Genomic DNA, 12,628 nt, shown 5'->3' with positions numbered 1-12,628 from the left:
TATTTATTTATTTGACAGAGATAGAGACAGCCAGCGAGAGAGGGAACACAAGCAGGGGGAGTGGGAGAGGAAGAAGCAGGCTCATAGCAGCGGAGCCTGATGTGGGGCTCGAACCCATAACGCCGGGATCACGCCCTGAGCCGAAGGCAGATGCTTAACCGCTGTGCCACCCAGGCGCCCCAATCCCTGAAATATTTTAAATCCGAATTTTAGACTTTGAGACCATGCGTCTCCACTTTTGTAGTGTTTTAATGCAGTGTTGTGGAATGCATGTAAATTCATTCAGTAGATCAGGTTTGGGGGAGGAGCAAGGTGGGTTTCATTACTATTCTTTCAGTATGCTAGAATAAATGTAGTCCAGATGTCCTGGAGTGCGACGCTTATGTATTTATTTAATTTCTCCTCTTTTTGAGAGAGGCAGTTGTCATTTTTTTCCTCTTAACTGTAAACACCAGTCATCTAGTGAATTTTAATTTCAGGCAAACTAATGTGTAGGTTCTGGAATCAGACTGCTAGCATTCCAATCTTGATTCTGCTGTTTATTAGCTGTAGAACTTAAGACAAGTTTAATCTCTACCTTGACTGTAAAATGGGGATAATAAATGTACCCACACGATAGGCTCATAAGGATTAAGCATTGTAAGCACTCAGTATTTTTGTTATTGCTATTAGAACCTCTATTTGGGGGGTGCCTGGGTGGCACAGCGGTTAAGCATCTGCCTTCGGCTCAGGGCGTGATCCCGGCGACCTGGGATCGAGCCCCACATCAGGCTCCTCCACTATGGGCCTGCTTCTTCCTCTCCCACTCCCCCTGCTTGTGCTCCCTCTCTCTCTCGATGGCTGTCTCTGCCTCTTTCGAATAAATAAATAAAATCTTTAAAAAAAAAAAAAAGAACCTCTATTTGGGGAGATTTGAATATCAGGTAAGTGCTTTTGTAGAGCACTGTCTGATAGTAATATTAACCCAGTTGGAGAAATAATTCATTCTGTTGTCAAAGTTACTTTTTGTTGCTTTTTTGGAATCTGATATTTATTGTTGTTTCGATTATCAGGAAAAATCTGTTAATATACTTGTGCTTATATGGTTTAAACTAAGATCATCAGCCTAACCTCCCTCCTTTTATAGTTCAAGCCCAGAGTTGTGAAATGACTTGTCCAAAGTTTCATAAGGAATGACTTGGTAATAGATCTTGATCAACCAGTATTTTTTTTTTTTTAATTATACCTTAGTTAACTGCTACAGGGAAAAGAAATTTTAAAGTCATAGTAAGGGCAGCTTAATTTCTAATTTATAAGGAAATCTTAATGTATGTGGTCCCTCACAATTTCTTTCAAGTTTATTTCATTTTCGTTAGTAATTTAGCCAAAAATTCACCAGGTTATTAGTGATACATGTCCAAAACATAAACACTGATTTTAGTATTTTTTGAGCTCTAAGTATAAGGTACTTAGAAAGGACAGAAAGATAACAATACATGACTCTTCAAAGAGGTTATGTTAGATTGGGCACTTCTATTTGTAATTTTAGAAAAAAAAATTCCCTCATATTTTCATCCTGCTTTTTGGGTACGATACTCATCTTTTCAGTGGTATTTTTTGCTTTCTAAACATGGTCTTAAAAGCAGCCTCAGCCTTCCCGTTTTTCTGATAGACTGTTTTTAATTGCTTTTCGTAGCTTTTTATCTCGTTTTTCCTACTTCAGGGTTTTGTTTTTGTTTTGGTATTGTTGCCTTTGCTTTGTTAAATCTGTATTTAATATAGTATTTTCCCAGTTTCTATTCAGTTTGATTTGGTACTTTGCTTTAATTGTTGCCTTTACTATGTTTACATTCCTTTGTATAAAGAAGTGAATAATTTATTTTTTTAAGAATTAGCTGCTGTCTTTGAGTCCCTTTGATTTTAGGTGCCATATTAGAAGTACCTAAAATTTTATGCCATTTAAAAACAGCTCAATACTCCTGTGTTCACTTGGTTTCTAGGTCTGTTCTGGATAGCAGGTTTTGTGAAGACATTTATTCTTTCTTGGACCTCAGATTTACCAGACATCTCATGGTATTTCCTTTTATATTATTTCTTTAATGGCTGCCATTTTTCTCAATGTACTTTGTATATATTTTACTTGCCAGTTGGAAAACCAGTTTCTTGATTTGCATATAAGATGTGAAAGCTTTGTGGTAATTCTTTGGATTGTGTTGAATTGTTGAATTTCCTCTAGTTGTGCCTGTGTTATAAGCTCACACCTTTTCTGCTTACTGCTTTGGCTTTCCCTTTCTTCTTCTTTTTAAAGGCACAGTGATTTGATCCTAATGAATTTATGAGTTTATTAAATATCAACTACATTTTTAAACAGTGTGAATTTTCTGGCTATAGAGTTTTTGATATTAATGAATACAGTGAAATATTTGCCATTTTATGGTCTCAATAGATAGGACCTGTTGCCTTCTGACCTCTTGTGAATAGATTACTGAGATCTTGTTGAATCAAATTTAGTCTGTGGTTCTGTTTCAGATGCGATGATGTGTCTATCCTGGGGATGAGTGTCTGTGTTTTTAGACTGATGCATTTGTGGAGAAGGTGTCCTGTAGTTGCTGTTACAGCACTTAACTGTAGAGGTTGACAACTCATTTGGCTAATGAGACCAGGGGTACGGTTTCATCTTAGATGCTCTCATTCATTCACCAATCCCTTATAGACTGCCTGTTATGCTTCAGGCACTGTGCAGGGTTTGAGAGACAGGCAGTAATCACACAAACACAAGCTATTGTCTGAAATAGGCTCATGGCAAGCTCTTCATTGCTTTTTAAAAATAGTTCAAATGTAGTGTTTATTGAGGATTGTATATTTTATAAAAATGGAGCACACTATTGAATACATATTCAAGTACATTCTTTTAGGTTGGAAATATTACTCAGTTACTTAAAAGAATAAATAACGATTTGATTTCTGCTTTCTAGTTTCTGCCTCTGGTTAAAACAAACAAAAAAGTGCACTGCTTATTTAACAACATACACCTAAAATATAAGACTTCTTATGAGTCTATGTAAAGATAAGCTGAGCTGAAGAAAACGTCTATCAAGTAGATTCTATCAATAAGGAACAGGATTTTTTCTTAAGCTGTAATTGTTATCTGCTGTTAGATCCATGTAGTTAGCACTTTAAAGAAAAACACAATATTGTACCATTTGAATAGAACAAACTTACAGTTTTGTATTGCTTGCATTTTGTTAATTTGAAATTTTATAGCTTTATGTGGGTTAATAAATATGACTTGTATGGAGTAACTCTAATATGGTCTGGGGTGCAGAAAAGACGGTACAGCAGCTTTTCCTTTTTCTCACTCTGCTATAATTATTTTTGGAGGGTGATTTTAATTTGAGGGAGACTGTAAAAACATGGCAAGTTGAAAACTGTGATTACTTTAGTCTTAGAAACTATAAGAAGATTCACTTTAAATGAAGTCTAGAGAGCTTTTCCATGAAAGAAGAGCAGCTCTTATGTGACTGCCACATATTGATTGCTAAATATGTGCAATGCTGTGTACAAAAATGTTTTACATTCATTATTTCATTTTTTTCACAGAAGCGCTATGAGGATAAATTTCCATTTTATAAACAAGGAACCTGAGGCTTAGGTTAAATAACTTGCCTAGCTTACACATCTGTTGAGCATTAGAGATAGGTCCAGTACTTCTTTTTTTAAGTTTCAGGTGCAAAAGCCTATTATCGTATATTTTTATTATATCTTATAATCTAGTAGGTCTCCCCCAGTTATACATGGTTTAAAAATAGAGGCTAGTTTTCTTGGAGAATTCAAACCACTGTTACCACTTTATTTCCCTATTTTGGTGTTTGCTCCGATAAGGAATGAGGTCACAATCTGCATTATCTGTGAAATAGGAATTAACCTGAATTAGGTATTCTCGAGGTTAATTGTAAAAATTAAAAATAAATAAAAGAATTGCTATTTGAAGAAATCTTGCTCTTCAGTATTTCAGGTATAACATGGCAAAAAACAATTTTGACTGTTGCTCTTTTCCTGTTTATAGTATTATCTCCGTTTTTGTCCTGAGATGTACTATTTTATTACTGAAAAAATTTTGAGTAGTTTTTGAGTACCATGTGCAGGCGTTATACAGTGAATTAGATTAGAAGCATTGATGGTGAAGCTGAATATATTTTGTTACTTGGTAAATTTGTTTAAAAAACGGTTGAAGTGCATTAGTTTTCTTTACTAATTGCCTGTATTAGGGAATGTTAGTTCTAGGGAGTTGATACTAACTGAAGAAATTGAGAACTCCCTCAGTAGACCTGTATGTATGTAGTATGGAAAATGACAACCACTTTAAAACAGTGGATTTTATTACAAATAAAGTCGCTTTCCTTTTATACATTATATAAACAATAGAGTCAAATCCTGGTTTTATTTCTTGAACTGAGCAACCTTGGTTAAGTTATTTAATCTTTCTTGCTTTTGTGATCCTCAGTGGTAAAAGATCCCTATCTCAGAGCTGTAAGATTAAATAGATCATCCATCTTAAAGCTTAATATGATGCTCAGTCCCATAGTAAGTACTCAGTATTTGTTTAGATCACTTTCTGAATCAGGAAGACTTGTTTTGGATACTAGTGCTGTAAGAAATTCCATTTTAGCTTTCAAAATGAGTAATATTTGTTGGTTCTTTACTAAGCAATTCACCTTAGTTAATCTTTCCCAAAGGGAGATTTTGATTCAGAAACTTCTTTCAATCACAGTCCCATAACTTAATTAAAAAAAAAAAAACTAAATGAAATAGAGACTCCTTCCCTGAGCAAATTCAAATTTATATGTATATTTTAATGAAGAATGCTTTCTTCATGTATTTTACTTACTGTTTTTATAGTATGACTGTGTTAGGAATATGAAGATGATTTTTAACTTTCTGTTCCCTTTTCTTTTAAACAGGGTTTGTGGATGCACTTAGATGTTTGCAATGAGCACTGTGGCTGGCATGCCCCAGTGTTTTGGATACCAATGCATAGGACTCCATAGTAATCGAATTTACCAGAGGCGAACGTCATGAGCATAGTGATCCCTTTGGGGGTTGATACAGCAGAAACATCATACTTGGAAATGGCTGCAGGCTCAGAGTAAGTATTTAAATTAAAAGTATTTTGGATAGGAAAGGCAAAATGTTTTATACAGTTATTTTAGCACAATCAAGCAGTGCTTGATTTGCATTTATATTTTTTCTCATTTTAGATTCTTATTGAAAACAAAATATCAGAAGGTTAAAGGCAAAAATTCCTTTAAGTTACTTTTTAAAACAACTCTTGAGTCAAAATGCTGTATCTTTTTCTAATTCTTTTTCTTTTCCATCTGCTAATTGTCAACCTCAAGAATCAAGATAATGGGGCACCTGGGTGTCTCAGCTTGGCATCCAACTCTTGATCTCAGCTCAGGTCTCAATCTCAGGGTCGTGGGTTCAAGATAATAGATAAGTGTTGTTTTTTTTAAATTGTAAGATTTGTCACGTTTATATTGGAAAAGTAATTTGGTTTTAAATTTGAATATTTAAAAATACTGTAAGATCCATTTAAACATGGAATTGGCTTTTTTTTTTTAAGTTGAGTTGAAAAACAAGCCGTTTTTAAATAAGAGAAAGGGATTATTTTCTGCTGGATGATTATTTTGATAACTTTTGCTTTTATGAGAGCCATTTCTGATGGATTCAGTGAAAGGTTGTTACCTTGCCTCTAGACTATTTGTTCTAGGCCATTGTGCAGATAGATTTCATTATATTTTGTTTTTGAATGACCAGCCACTTTAACACTAGGTTATGGCTGTGAGGATTAATTGATTGTTTTTGGAAATTGCAGGGGATTCAAGTAGCAGTGTTTGAAGGATAGAAAGATGCATGTGTTTGTTCTCTGTTTCAGTAAATAGATGTATTGTGTCTAATGAGACTTTAATTGACCAGAAAGCGGATCTTAATAGAATTTAAGTTTGAAAAAGGAAATTTATTTATTTTAAGGCCTCTGAAACTAATATATGGAGAGGATAAAAATGCTATTTATTCTCCTTTTGTTGTCATTTCAAGTGGTCTGAAGTGTTTCACTACTTCTGTTTGTGCTATTGAGAAAAACCCAGAGATGCTCTCTAATGTTTCAGTAATATACAGTCTGTTTAACTGTATGATTGTTGTAATACAATTTTTAAAAGCCATTATGTTTTTTGCACTATGTATAAATTATTTTTGTCATAAACTAAAAGATTCCTAACAAGGCATTCTGTGATGGTTGCTTGCCATTATTCTGCCCAAATAGGGATACTTTTGGAATTAAAGATCCTGGAAGCAGTGCTTGGGAGACAAAGGGTTATGAGTCTGAAGGACTGGTTTTTCTTCATATGAAGTATCTGGTAGATGCAAATCCATATCTGATAATAGTTACAGGCGTTTATTGGTAAAGATGCTTTGCTTCCTAAATAGAATCACCTCTATAGTTCTCTTTTTTTTTATTTTTTATTTTATTTTTTATTTTATTTTTTTTTTTAAAGATTTTATTTATTTATTCAACAGAGATAGAGACAGCCAGCGAGAGAGGGAACACAAGCAGGGAGAGTGGGAGAGGAAGAAGCAGGCTCATAGTGGAAGAGCCTGATGTGGGTCTCGATCCCATAACACCGGGATCACGCCCTGAGCCGAAGGCAGACGCTTAACCGTTGTGCCACCCAGGCGCCCCATAGTTCTCTTTTTTTTTTAAATAGTCTTCAGCAATTAATGCAAGATGTAATTTCTGAAATTTATATACTGGATAGGAATTTGTCTAGTATATGGTATGAGATACTTGTCCTTTGTTGGCATGTCTAGCATTTGCACTTGAAAGTAATTCACAGACAGAATGGAAGACATTAGCATACAGTTAAAAGGGAATGAATAATAGTGAAAGAGGGCAGTGTAGGAAATACCTTCCTATTTTTTTTTTCTTTATTAAATGTATTTATTAGAGTACTTACAGAATAAGTATGATTTTATATTATGGAGCCAAATCTTTTTGGATACAAATATGGCCATTTTTATTATGGGAAAATGATCAATTTGTAAGTAATTATAGAATGACAATCTTTCTGTTTTAGGAAATTATTATTATTATTATTTTTTCTATTCCACATACAGGTGTATGTCGCTTGGGCATAGCTTCCCCCACTCAGTGGACACAGAAAGTATAGCTGGTGCCAATATTTATTATGGGACAACCATCAGAATTTTTGTGGTTTAATTTTCAAGCTTTTAAATTCCCTTTTTTTATATAAAACCTGGAAGCTTAAAAAGACCCTTAAATAATCTTTTCCCTACTTCCCACAGAAACTAAGCTTTTAGAGTTGTTTTTATAAGAAATTTTGATGTAATTAATATGATGCTTTCTTTTTATTTCAAATACATCAAAAGTTGTGTAAGATGCAGGATGTTGGGGGAAGGATGCATGAGACTTCCCTATTTCTTTGTTTACCTCCTGTGAAGCTACAGAATTATTTTAAACTAAAATGTTTTTAAGAGAATTACATTTTATTGTATTCATGTGGCTATATCATAATAATTATACATAAATTTTTTTTAAAAAAGATTGTACTGCTAAAATACAATCTATCACTAATAAACTATTTTAAAATTTAGGAGATACTTGGGGCGCCTGGGTGGCACAGCGGTTAAGCATCTGCCTTCGGCTCAGGGCGTGATCCCGGCGTTATGGGATCGAGCCCCACATCAGGCTCCTCCGCTATGAGCCTGCTTCTTCCTCTCCCACTCCCCCTGCTTGTGTTCCCTCTCTCGCTGGCTGTCTCTATCTCTGTCGAATAAATAAATAAAATCTTTAAAAAAAAAAAAATTTAGGAGATACTCAGTGATTGTTTATTGAGTATGTTAGTACACTAGACCATATTTACACTAGCTTCTAAAGCTATAAAAGAATTATTGGATTGCTTTGTTCATCTAGTCTATCTGTAGCATTTTATAGACAGGAAACTGAAGTTGAATGTCTAGTTCAGGATCTGTGAAGAATGGGTTTGCTGAGCTTTAGTCCATTATTTCCATACTTGGTAACATTTGCTGTTGAATTAATGTGTCTCAAAAATAAAACTCGTTATTCTCATCAAGTCCAGCTTCTTCTTTATTACATTTTTGTGCTCTTCTCATCACTAAGTTTCGATAAACCTTAGTTTTGTTTTGCCTTTCCTTCAAAGTTAGGGATCTTATATTTCACTTCTTTCTGTTCCCTATTACCTTGCCAAGAGTTGGCTCTCTACCTAATGTTTGAACTAAAAAGAATAATTTTAAAATATTTTATGAATAACTGACCAGTGAAGATTGATAGTTTACTGTTCAGGTATATCTGCTTTAATAAGACGAATAAAATTTAAAAAAAATAAAATTTTGTTTCATTAGCCTAAGTATTTTTTAAAGGAGTTATAAACATTCCACAGTCGAATGTAATTGAAGATGTTTTATTTAAAAATTACTTTTTACTATACATAGCATTGATAAAAACCAATACCTAGATCTTGATGGATGGAACTGGAGTTGAAGCCAAATGCTACAGGGGAGACTCTTAAGATCCCTTAAAAATCGCCTGTTAACTACTTAGATCTTAGCAGTAAGTTTTTTACCTGCTTTGTGTTTGTCCTTAGATTTGAGAAATACCTGTCACAACATACAGGTTAACTGAATGACTAACTGATTTTCTCACTAGTGCCTGGCATGATCCTGGGTACAATAAAAAATGTGGAAAGATAATGATATATTTAAAGGGAAAATTGAGCTAAGTGTAAATACATTTTTAAAAAACATGATTAATGAAATGACCATAACTGTGGACTAATCAGGAGACTGCTTTTTTTTTTTTTTTTAGATGTTTTATTTATTTATTCTACAGAGATAGAGACAGCCAGCGAGAGAGGGAGCACAAGCAGAGGGAGTGGGAGAGGAAGAAGCAGGCTCACAGCGGAGGAGCCTGATGTGGGGCTCGATCCCATAACGCCAGGATCATGCCCTGAGCCGAAGGCAGACGCTTAACTGCTGTGCCACCCAGGCGCCCCAGGAGACTACTTTTTTTTTTTTTATCAGAAGTTCCATCTATGAAATTTTTTGATTAACTATATGTCCATAAATGTAGGCTAATACTAGAAGTAGATTTCTTGCTTCTAGCATAATTTCATAGGATAAGACTAGAAATCCAAGAGAAAGCACGTTTTGGATCATCGCAAAAAGCATTAACTGTGTGGAAAGTGTTTTACTAGAGGCTCAGGTTACAAAGGTAAAGTATAAATTTTACCCCCACTCTTAAGGAAAGTTTAAGTTGGGAAGTCAGAACTCTAATTCAGAGCTGTCCAGTAAGAAAAAGTACACAGAGTCAATGTATACTTTTAAATTTTCTAGTGTCCATATTCAAAAGGTTTAAAAAAAAAGGTGAAATTAATTTAGGTATGTATTTTATTTAACTATGTCCAGAATATTATCATTTTAACATACAATCAGTATAAAGATATGAATATTTCATTTCTTTTTCTCCACACTAACAATACTTAAAATCTGGTATGTGGTTTATACTTTCAGCACCTCTTAATTCAAACTAGTTACATTTCAGGTGCTCATTATATGTCTGGTGGCTACTGTATTGGATAAAGAAACTCTAGACTAGGTAACAAAGTGGTGGAACCTCAGAGAAGAAGAAAACATGGCTGTAGGCTATAGGCTAGTTATGAAAGTTGTAAAAGTGAGATCTAAGAGTCTCTGAAAAAGATATAGCTATTAGGTAGATACTGTTATTCTTAATTTATAGGTGAGGAAACTGAAGTCACAGAGCAGAAAAGTGGCAGAGGCAGAACTTAATAATGTGTTCGTTTTAGGCCTTTCTGTACTATAGCTCCTTTACTAATATTGCAGAGTGATTTATATAACATAACCGTTTTGACATGTGGTTCGTGTATTTAGTAGCTTCAGTTCTAGCAGTAGTAAATTCAGTGTAATAAATGACTGCATATAACAAACGTATTCTCAGGTCTTTGCTCAACGATAAGGGATGTAAAAGAAAACTTAGACTCCATTATCATTAGACAGGAAAGTTGAGCCAGAATTCAGCTGTTTATTAGAATTGTATGTTTTTTTTATCCTAATAGATAGAACTTCCTTGATTTCTTTTTACCTCTTCTACCTCTGGTATTCCAAATATCTGAATTCCTAAATTGGTTAAATAAATAAACAAAAAGATGGGAAACCTTTCTGGAGCTGGAAAGTGGGAAGATGTGTAAATGGGGAGTGTTAAATTTCTTCTTTTGTAGCCTTTTTAAAAAAGAAAAGCCAAACTACTTTTCTCTGTCAGTGACTGGGAATAAGGTTGCTAACATTGTATTCCTTTTACTGTTACTATTACTACCTTGATACCATTAGAAATAATTAAAATGAGCTTTTATATAATCGTGTACTTTGAGATGAGGTGGACAAATTAGTAAATGGGTCATGTGTAAGTTAGAGGTGAATTATTTTGGAGGAGGGCTTCTCAAACTATACCTGGCAACATAATAAATGCTCATTTGTTGACTAACAGTACTAAAAGGAGATATCTAGGTTTTCAGTTTTGTTCTGCCAGTAACATACTAGTGAGCCCTTAAACATGATTACTGATTATTGTAGACTTTGGTTATCTTAATTTGAAAAAGAGGGCTTGGATTGAGTTATTAATGTGACTGTTCTTGAGTTAAAATTTGTGAGATCGAGTACATTTTTAACTGTATTTTGCTATAGCATTTGACATTAAGTTATTTCAATGTCACTAGAGCCACCTGCTGACAGAGTTCATTACTTGTTGAAGTGTTTGGGTGCTTTCAGTCTGAATTTGTGTAATTGAAGATGCTAAAATGTTTTGTATCTAATGAAATGTTTTTAGTAATATTTTACGTGTTCATTTTCACTGATGCTTAGCATTTTCATTTATGATTTCTTTACACATAATCCACTATCAGGAAACTAATACTTTCTGTTGCTCTTAAAGTAAGTGTTGATATTCTTATCCTAATTTGGAAGTACTTTCACTTGAATATGGTTTTGTTCTAATATTTAAAAGCCTGTTTTACAGTACTGTGCTAGCATTGTTTAGAACTGTTCTTAGAATGATGTTGAATTTCTCATTTGTTTCACACTTAATCATAAACAATTTTTTCTTCTAATTTTTTTCACTTGTGATACTGAATACAAAGTTCAGTACATTCATGCAGCTGTCTGTAACACAGTGTATTATAATATCTCCTAATCATTCCAGCAAAAAGGCAAGTATTATTCCCATTTTGCAAAAGAAATGCAGCTAAAGGAGGTTAACAAGCTTCACTAAGGCCACCTAATCAATAAAAAGTAAAGTTAGGTTTGCTTGGCCAGGGTTTCTTGGCCACTTGGTCAGAAGAGCCAGGCTTTATTAATGGATGAGTTAAGTGAACTAAAATGCCACATGGAATAAACTGAGGACGGTTGTCATGCCAAACCAGCTCTCCATTTTAAAATGTTTCTGGGTATGCTGTTGTAATGTGTGTAATTTTCGTATGATATCTTAAAAAATAATAGGTTATAACAAGGATAAAAGAAATTGACAAGCTTTGATCACACATCTGAAGGAGCATATTGAGAACTCAGTCTTTTATACCTATTACTGTAGCAGTTAGGGAGTCAGTCTCTCCATGGGCCATTACTGATACCCCAGTGTGTGTTAGTGAATATTTTAACATTAAAAGGAAAATTATAGAGGTTTTACCTAAAACACTGATATAAACTCATTAAATCAGACTATATTTTGAAGGTTTATACAGGGAAGAAATTAAATTTTTGTTGAGGAAGAAGGATAAAACTCCCAATTTCTGAGGAATTCCGGCTTATTAATTCAGTCACTTTTCTTTTAAAGATATTTTTTATTTTAGAGAGGACCTTGTGCTTGATGTTCTGTCTGCCTAGAACATTCTTTTTTTTTGCTCTTAGCTTAGTCTTAGCTGAGCTCAAATACAGCTTTTCAGTGAGGCCTTTCCTCTGCACACTATCTAAAATAGTATCTGAAAAACCTCTCTGAAAAAGTCTTGTTTTCTTTCATTATTTTTTCCTTTTTACTGAAATACAAGCTTCATGAATACAAACATCTGTTTTATTATGTATCATTGGGTGTACATCACCTACCACAGGACCTGGCATAAAGTAAGTATTGAGTCATGAATCATATTGGTCTCTTGGTTAACTCTGAAGCCTGTTATATAGGAATGATTGTTGAATGTTCGTATCTTAGCTACTTTTATTTCAGTTGTTTAGGAGAGACAGAACTAAAGCTAGAAATATTTTACAGCCTCTCCATTGTAGGAAGGTGTAAGGGGCTGTAGAATTGAACAAACTGTCTCGTGTATATAAAAAATATTACACAGTTGGTGTGATTTCAGTGAGTTGAATGGTGTAGTTCTTTTAGCTGTTTTGGTTAGTACCTATTTCAGGAAGCTGGGAAATAATAAAAGGCATTAGGAAACTAGCAGTGTTAAAATTAAAACTAGAGAGCTATTGAAATTTACTATGTACATTACCCGAGTGACTGTGTACTGACTGTGGTAGAATACATTAGACAGAATGTAGAAGT

General features: G+C 34.0%; 1 protein-coding gene across 1 annotated transcript in view; it reads left to right on the top strand.

Annotated features, from left to right (window-relative positions):
- The window catches only part of KMT2E (lysine methyltransferase 2E (inactive)), an 89,908-nt gene that overhangs the window by 19,355 nt on the left and 57,925 nt on the right, over positions 1–12,628 (top strand). Inside the window, exons 2-3 of the mRNA XM_034666751.1 lie at positions 1,980–2,052; positions 4,941–5,125. Of these exons, the coding sequence (XP_034522642.1) occupies positions 5,055–5,125 (71 nt within the window). The 5' untranslated portion in view covers positions 1,980–2,052; positions 4,941–5,054. The remainder of the gene's footprint in view (positions 1–1,979; positions 2,053–4,940; positions 5,126–12,628) is intronic.

The sequence above is a fragment of the Ailuropoda melanoleuca genome, chromosome 1 (genome assembly GCF_002007445.2).
Source record: "Ailuropoda melanoleuca isolate Jingjing chromosome 1, ASM200744v2, whole genome shotgun sequence".
Classification (NCBI taxonomy): Eukaryota; Metazoa; Chordata; class Mammalia; order Carnivora; family Ursidae; genus Ailuropoda; species Ailuropoda melanoleuca.
The sequence above is the reverse complement of the archived record's forward strand: the minus strand, read 5'-3'. Positions and strand labels throughout refer to the sequence as shown.